General features: G+C 36.4%; 1 protein-coding gene across 1 annotated transcript in view; it reads right to left on the bottom strand.

The window, feature by feature from the left end:
- Window positions 1–5,365: 5,365 nt before the first annotated feature.
- Window positions 5,366–8,387, bottom strand: part of PRKX (protein kinase cAMP-dependent X-linked catalytic subunit) — a 57,394-nt gene continuing 54,372 nt past the window's right edge. The window contains exons 7-9 of the mRNA XM_060686665.2: window positions 8,306–8,383; window positions 6,421–6,571; window positions 5,366–5,992 (exon numbers count right to left, since the gene is read on the bottom strand). Coding sequence (XP_060542648.1) covers window positions 6,446–6,571; window positions 8,306–8,383 — 204 coding nt within the window. The 3' untranslated portion in view covers window positions 5,366–5,992; window positions 6,421–6,445. The remainder of the gene's footprint in view (window positions 5,993–6,420; window positions 6,572–8,305; window positions 8,384–8,387) is intronic.

Genomic DNA, 8,387 nt, shown 5'->3' with positions numbered 1-8,387 from the left:
GATCCCAGGCAGCGGAACTCAGGCTAGGGAAGGGGTGGGCAATTGTGGCTCTTTTACAACCTGTGGCCTTCAACTCCCAGAATTCCTGAGACAGCCAAGCTGTCTCAGGAATTCTGGAAGTTGAAGTCCACAGGTTGTAAAAGAGACACAATTGCCTACCCCTGGCTAGGGTAGGCTGGCACCGCGCGGGTGGGAGGCGGGCGAGCTAGCAATTTAACAAACGGTTCGGTGTGCTGCCGGGCCAATAAATTACAAAAAAACACCGAACCGTTTGTTAAATTGCTGGCTCACTCGCCCCATTTATTGGGAATAAATAGTAGTGCGAGGGGCGGGGCAAGGGGCGGGGCGAGCCAGCAATTTAACAAAGGGTTTGGCCGAACCCCCTAGAACCCCCAGAATCCCACCACTGATCACATCCCTTCCATTTCCTGAGATCATTAGGGAGGATCTGAAGCATAAATAGGTATATTTCAAGAGGTGGAACATGACTGTTTAATCCAGCTGCATTTCAATAATATATGTAAAGTCTGCTCACTTCTCTATGACTAAATAATGGACAAATATGGTTTCATTGCCTATGGGTCTAGTGCAGGGGTCAGCAACCTGCGGTTCTGGAGCCGCATGTGGCTCTTTCATCCCTCTGCTGCGGCTCTTTGTCGCCAATTGACGCCACAATTGATAGGGCTAGGATAGGTAGACGAAAAAAGACACCGCGCTAGGAGGAGACTCTATGGTGGGGGAACCGGACTTCCGGTCAGCAGAGGAAAAAGGATGCCATGCTAGAAGGAGACTCTATGGTGGGGGAATTGAATAGGGGGCTTTCAGTTATGACCTTTGTGGGTCTTTGAGTGTTTAACACCTGGCCTAGTGTTTATCAATAGTCTAAAGCTGTGGTCTTTACCAATCTATCTCCTAGTCCCAGGAATAAGAACCAGAAGAGATTCCATCACATCCCTTATAGCTCCAATTCTACTCTTCTCAATCACTCTTCATGTTCAGTTTGCCAGGACACTATCTGATCAAGTCACTTTCACTGTCCTATATGCAGTCTTTGTTTATTAACTCCATCTGCTTAACTAACACCCCAGTCCATTACTGCACACATGTATTTTGTTCCTGTAATCTGCATTTCTGTAAGCAGAAAGTTGTATATATTTAATATAATATTAATCATGTAATCATAATATAACACTAAACAGAAATATTTTTGACTGAGTTTTATTTACAAATCACAGTGATTTTCATTGTGCAATGAGAACTGATTTATGTATTTGTACAGTACTTATACACTTGAGACAGAATTTGCAGGAAATATCTGATATCAGTAAATCGTGAATATTTTATATTATCAGTTTGGTTTTGTACATAGATGAAACTAATTCATTTACTGTACAACACTATTTATAAAGCAGATGTTTGCCATAGAAAAGTGCAAAACATAGTAAATCTGTACATAGTACAGTACGATGGAATTATGCTACATTTCTTGAAAGCTGAAAAATTCTGTAGTAAAAGACTTAATGGATCTTAATTCTTCCATATACCAAAATGATTGGTTTGCTATATTCATGCAGTTTTCAAGATCCAGTCCTTTAGCTAAACTTGGTTTAGTTCCTAATTTTGATAGATTAACATTACTTTTATACATAATAACCTTGCTTTAACTCAATCTCATGAACATTAAATAAAGGTACATATAGCCTATGAATAGTTATGATATATCCAGATAGGATTTTCTAAACAATGTATACATTTTAATGGTTAGTTGTTTTGGCTTTGCTCACCAACCTATTATGTTTTTCTAATATGATAAAACTTCTGTTTCAAGTATAAATAGCCATAAAGAATTTTAATTCTAATAAAATAAATCTTTCTAGGGTGATTTAAAAGGAGCGAACATTCATTCTGTTTTCATAAGCAGAATGTTTACTATCCAATTATTATAAGGCTTTTGTTGTCTCCAGCGGAGCAGTGGTCTCATATGCAGATTATAAAATGCAGCCCTGATGTAAATTCAAATTAGTTTCATAATGAGTGGAAATATTGCTCATAGCAGCTGTCCATTTACAGCTAATTGCTGTGTATTTAATGATAATTGCCTTGATCTATTACACTCTTTAAAAGTTCTAGACAGCTTCAGTGTTACCTAAGACACTGCCTTTCCCATTTTGATTTAAGATCTGCAGGAAAAGCCCTTTTGAGATACCATCATTCACAGAGGCTTATTTGTTAGCTTTATAATCAATGAAATGCTTGCACTTCAGAACTAAAAAACAAGATTTGAAAAGGAATTTTAGATACCCACCAATTTGTGATTTGGCCTTTAGCAGTTTTTATATTTTAATTCTTCAATATGGTTATTTTTTAGATGCACATTTCTCCTATTGGCATGATTATAATTATTGTTCACTACTTAGGTAATGTTTGATGGTACAGAAATATCATTTCCTATTCTGAAGAAAAGCACTGAGGGACCCCTTGCATATTAATTCTACTCCTTTTGGGAATGCAAGTGAAGCAAGCAATACATGCATACTGTAAGCACCCTGGAAAAGTCCTTGAACAGGGGTGTCAAACTCAAGGCCCAGGGGTCTGATCTGGCCTGTGGGGTGCTTAGATCTGGCCCCTGGGGCCACCCTGGAAACATTGAAGAAATGGCCCATGGTGACTCTTCCAGCAAAAAGGAGCTTGAGAGGGCCGCGGGCAGGCCTCCCAAGCTCTATTTTTGCTGGAAGAGTTGCAGGACGCCGTCACAGGCAAATTGAGAGCTCTGGAGCCCATTTTCACTGGCAGAGTGCTCAGGCCACCACAGGCACCGACACAAGTTACATTGAGCTGGTCATGCCCACCCTGGCCATGCCCACCCCATTCCCTAAGGTTAAACACAACCCTTATGCAGCCCTCAATGTAATTGTTCTGACCTAGGCTCCCTTAAACAGCAGGATGCAGCATCTTTGGCAAAAGCTTCTATTTACACGACTGTGAATTACTTTCATTCAGAGTCAGCAAGGCTTGTCCAAACAGTTTTTCAAAAGAATAGTTATTGCACACCTTATCTCGCTTGGCCAGCTGCCATGTAACTTATTTCTAAACGAGGCAAAAGGCAAAACTTGGCACAGAGTCTCTCAGAGACACGGAATGAACAAATTGTTTCCTGCAAAAGTCCACTCCCTGTTCACTCCTCTTCTGTTTCCTATGGGAGGGCCAATCACCTCCAAGGTGTGGCTTTACTCCCAAGCAATTTCCTGCTTTCTGAGTTGTTCTTGTCTTCTGGCAGCTCTGCGCATGCGCACACGGGGAACAAGCTCCAGCTGTTCCTCTGCCTCGCTGCTGTCTAGCTCCCTCTCTGCCTCCGATGCAGAGCCCTCGTCCAAGCTTTCCCCAGCCCCAGAACAGGCCCAAGTTTTTCCCTAACTGACTCACTGTCCAACTCTGCTGCCAGCTCTGCTGGCCGCTGCAGGGCCACAATAGAAATTGAGTTTGACACCCCTGTCCTTGAATTACCCATGAGGAATGTTTTGGGAAAAACAGCTTCTTTGATGGTTTGAGGATGTACTCTTTGAATATTGTGCACCATTATATTGATGATACTGATTGTAAACACTATTTGGCATTTTTTTAAAAAAGGACAATTGAATTCATAACATAAAAATTTCATGAAGACCAAATTATCCAGAAAAAAAATGGCTTTATGTATCAATTATGTTGCTTATTGGCTCACCCACTTCAGCTTACTCAGTAAGACACACAAATGAAATATATTAGGAATCAGCAACATAACCAGCCACTAGAATAAATTAATTTGCTAATGGGAAAACGACAGGAAGTTGTGTAAACGAAAGCACCAATGTACAAGACCATTAGGATACTATAGATAGTCCATGTTTAGCAACCACAATAGGGACCAGTAACTCGGTCGTTAACCAAAGCAGTTGCTAAGTGAAATCTCAACTATGTTTATCTTACTTCAGTTTTCCTTTGCTTTATAGACTGCAAATATCATAAATATGAAGATTAATTGTAAAGATACTGTTTAATCACCGCCATAACTGGGAATAGTAGATAAACAAGGCTGTCGCTAAATGAGAACTACCTGTATAATCATTCCTTACTCCTCATATTTTTCACAGTGCACTTTAAGAACATAGTGTCCACAAAAAGTGGCAGCTAAGGTTTTTGGAGTGTTTTGACTACAACCAATGTGTTATCAAGCAAGGAAAGAAGAGTGATTAGTGTAATAATGATATTAAACAACTTCTAAACATACACAGGTAGATCATATGGAAGCTGGGTAAGCTCAAGCTCTAATAGTGGCATTAGCTTTGAACCATGCAAATCAACAATCCTTAGTTTAATATTAGTATCTCATAAATATATACTCTTACTCTGGACTTTATAATCTTATATTTGGTTTTTTTTCCCTTAGCAGGACAAATGGCATGAGTTATTCTCACTTATAGAGGTTTAAAAGGTAGAACATCCCATTTCAGAAGGGTTCACAGATGTTCATGCCCTAAAAATTAATGTGATCATACAGAGGTTAGAAGATTTTTGATGCAAAAGTCTTCTTTGAATTCTTGAGACAAATTTTTAGAACACTTCCTCATAAATGAGCAAATACCGGTAGTTAAACTTCCAAATAAAACACTGGGCTCCCACCATCCCACCTATTTTTATATTCTAAGAATGCCTACAGATGTAAAGTACCAAAAGGTCCCATATCTTGGATATAAATATTATTTTGGAATTCAGACTTTGCTTTAAAACATAACAGTTTCCTCTCTATGTAATATAAATTTAGATTTTCCCCTCCTTTATTTTAACTCACACCTTTAATTTATTTTGCTTGCCACTTCTCACTCATTTTCTGCAGTTTTGGATAAAGTTGCTTAAACCAAAAAGGAATTGTGTGATGGGTCTGTATATAGGCATTTAATTAAATTAATTTTAAAATGTTAAATGTTGGTAGGATGCTTGGCAGATGCCAATATAGATAGATATCTGAGGCAAACGAATGGTAAAGGACACTAAATTGATTGCTGAGTTAATCCTACTTATATAAAGAACATATCAAAGGTAATGCCAGATAACACTGTACATTCAATTGTGGCTCTTAAATTGTTTTATCTACTATAGTTTGCAATATTCAATAATGGACATGCAAGTATACATCTGTGTTTAGATAGGGATCTTGGTTTTGATGACATTTAGGTACCTGAAAGGGTAATAGAACCCTAATCCCATTAAAACAATACTTATTTCACTACAATATGTAACCATGAAGAATTAAGATATATAGCCATAGCATTTTAACATAATTTTAAAAGAAAATATAATGCACACTGAAAGGAGGAATAGTACAATAAGTTGTGCAAGGTTTTTATTTTTCAGCTTTCAAGATGTATGGCTGGAGATGTAAAGCACTGGAAATTTTACCATTTTCTCGAAACCTATATGTATATTTCTTTTTACAAAGAATTATAAAATGTATAGAAGATGCTGAAGCATGTATCATTTCAAGATTTGTTTTACTTCTAGGCAGCATCTTGGAAAACATTTAAGAATAAAAACCATAGACTCTGTAAAATACAAAAATTTACATTTTTGCACAGTTTCTGTGCTTTAGATTTACTGATTTGTTCATATAAATATACACTAACTTGTGCTTTACAGGACAATTTTAGTATCAACTTATACAACTAGGGTATGAAATAAGTATGCAAATTAAATTTGGGGACAACAAAACTAAATTCAAATTTAGAAACCCTATAACCCTGTATCTACATATCAGAGTAGGTGCTTCAGTATCTTTTTAACTGAATGAATGCCAATTCTATACTACTGAATAGTATCAATTTTTTCAACAACATGTCTTTTTTTTTAAAAAAAATCTATGCATAATGCAGTAATATTCATTTTCAAGATATTTTTGGAAGTATTTTCTGTTCTTCTTTTCCAGTTTTCACCTATCACACCAATCTTCTTTCTATTTCTAGCAAACAGATAAGAATAAATATTCAATGTACTGGCATTCCATTGTCGTAAATATTTAACTTTTTTCATTGAAGTTCAGAAAATAAGATTTTAGGTCCTTAATTACCATGTGCAAAGTGTTACACGTATTTCTATACAATAAAAAAAGCAAAATAAAAGCCATCTAATAGTTGCAATTGTGTCTATAGAAGAAATCTATCTAGTCTTCACAGTAGCCAAAATAATTATAGAACATTGTATTAATATTATATTTTTATTAAAAGGCAGTCATGGAGTCTTAAGGCATTTTTTTCTATTTTTAATTTAAAAATATCAATGTGTGATTTTATAAATTAACTACATGCAACAACGTAAAGATTTTAACATTAAGACTGTAAAGACACTGGTTTATAAATATGGTGCTTTTGGAAGACTAGTATCTAATACCTTAATAATTTGATGTATCACACATTTAGAAGTTTTTGAAAATTTCTAAATCTTTAGGAGGTACTGGTGGTATTTTGTTCCAGTCATCTTCAGGGTAAGCTTCAAAATTAGATGTATCGCCATCATTTGATACTTTCGGCACTATAGGAGGCTGAATGAAACAATAACATAAGTTTTGAGTAAATGAATATAACCTTATGTGAAGCTTATGTAAATCTTAAAATTTATATTTTATCCTACTTTTTGAGATTCTATGGCACAGCAGCTGTCAATAGCATCTGGCATGAGTTTAAGATATCTAAGAATAATATTATTTCTCTGTGGAGTTATAGAACTGTAGATCTTGATCCCTTCCAGTCAAATTTCATACCCAAGTGTGAGATGGAACTGCTTGTTTTTATGGATGACTTCTATTGGTACCTGAAGGAAGTTTAGACCTCTTGATCCTATTAGAAGTCTACATATTACCATACCATCAAGAATTGTATTTAACTGCATCACTTGTTAAAATTGGAAGAAGGAAACATTGTTCTGCAGTAGTTTCATTACTTCTTGATTGGACAGTTCCAGGTGGTGATCATAAGGAGAAGAGTGATTAAATTTGGCCATACATTTATGGCCAGCCCTCTTTCCCCATATTGTTCGGCTTCTACAGAAAACTGCTGGGAGGAATCAGCCTTCTTCATGAGTTAATAGCAATAGCACTTAGACTTATACACCTCTTTATAGCCCTCTCTAAGCAGTATACAGAGTGCTGACAGAGTGCATATTGCCCCCAACAATCTGGGTCCTCATTTTACCCATGTCAGAAGGATGAAAGGCTGAGTCAACCTTCAGCCTGGTGAGATTTGAACTGCCAATTTGCAGGCAGCTGGCAGTCAGCAGAAGTTCCCTGCAGTACTGCACTCTAACTATTGCCCCACTGTGGCTCAAGTTAAGTTACCATTAGAGTGCTAATGACCTTGTTATACTTTTGAAGCTTGTGCAAAGCAGGAAATACAATCCAACAGAGGTCATGCAATCCATTTTAGTCTTTAGGAAAGAGAAAAAAAACCCTGACCTTTTCCACTATCTCTGTGGAATCTAATGCTGCAATGATAATTTTATTTATTGCCTTTCTTATTTTGTTAACTTTATTAGGTTCATTAGTTCCCTTCTGGCTTTTAACATGATTGTTATTTTGATTTTGGATTTTATTGTAAGCCACCTAGCTTCCATTGAGTTAGGCTGGAGATATATATATATAATATATATATATATTATAATAAATACACAAAATAATATTCTAACTGATGTGTTATCTCAAGAAGATTAGGTCTCAAAATTATGGATTTAATATAAAAGCTTGGACTTGCTGGCCATCATTAGGCACAATAATTATTTGACTTCAACTGCATGTTGTCATTAATCATGAAATAGTTAAGTAGTGATGTGCCACACAGTGATTGCATTCTTATCCTGGCTTCTTCCATCTATATGTAATTTGGTAATTAAACATATCATCTATATGCAATATGCACATGTTATTTCCACCTGTAGAAAATTACAGGATGAAACTATGATTCATGGTATTCTAATTCCAAGTGTAGCAATACTCTAAAAATAATCTCCCTCCTGCATTTGGATAAATTATTCCACCATGAATGGGTAGATTGGAAGCTGTGCCTTCTGGCTATTCAAAAGAAAAACCTGAAGTGCAAATGTACATGGGACATCAGAATGGCCCCTATGTAAACATTTTATCTTCAAGCATGAGATAGGAATAGGCCACATTAGGTCTTTCACATAGATTTTTAAATACAAACTCCTCCATGATAATTAAATGCAGTAAATATTTCTTGAATGTATATCTTCCCAAGCAGAATCTGTTTTCATGGTACTTTACCTTTAATTTCCTCTGTGGTACAGCATCCCAGTCTATAGACCTGAACCATCGGTGTCTCTTTACATCATCAGCTCCATTCTTT

Source organism: Pantherophis guttatus, chromosome 5 (assembly GCF_059756535.1).
Source record: "Pantherophis guttatus breed Tessera chromosome 5, ASM5975653v1, whole genome shotgun sequence".
Lineage (NCBI taxonomy): Eukaryota > Metazoa > Chordata > Lepidosauria > Squamata > Colubridae > Pantherophis > Pantherophis guttatus.
This window is presented reverse-complemented; position numbering and strand designations above follow the sequence as displayed.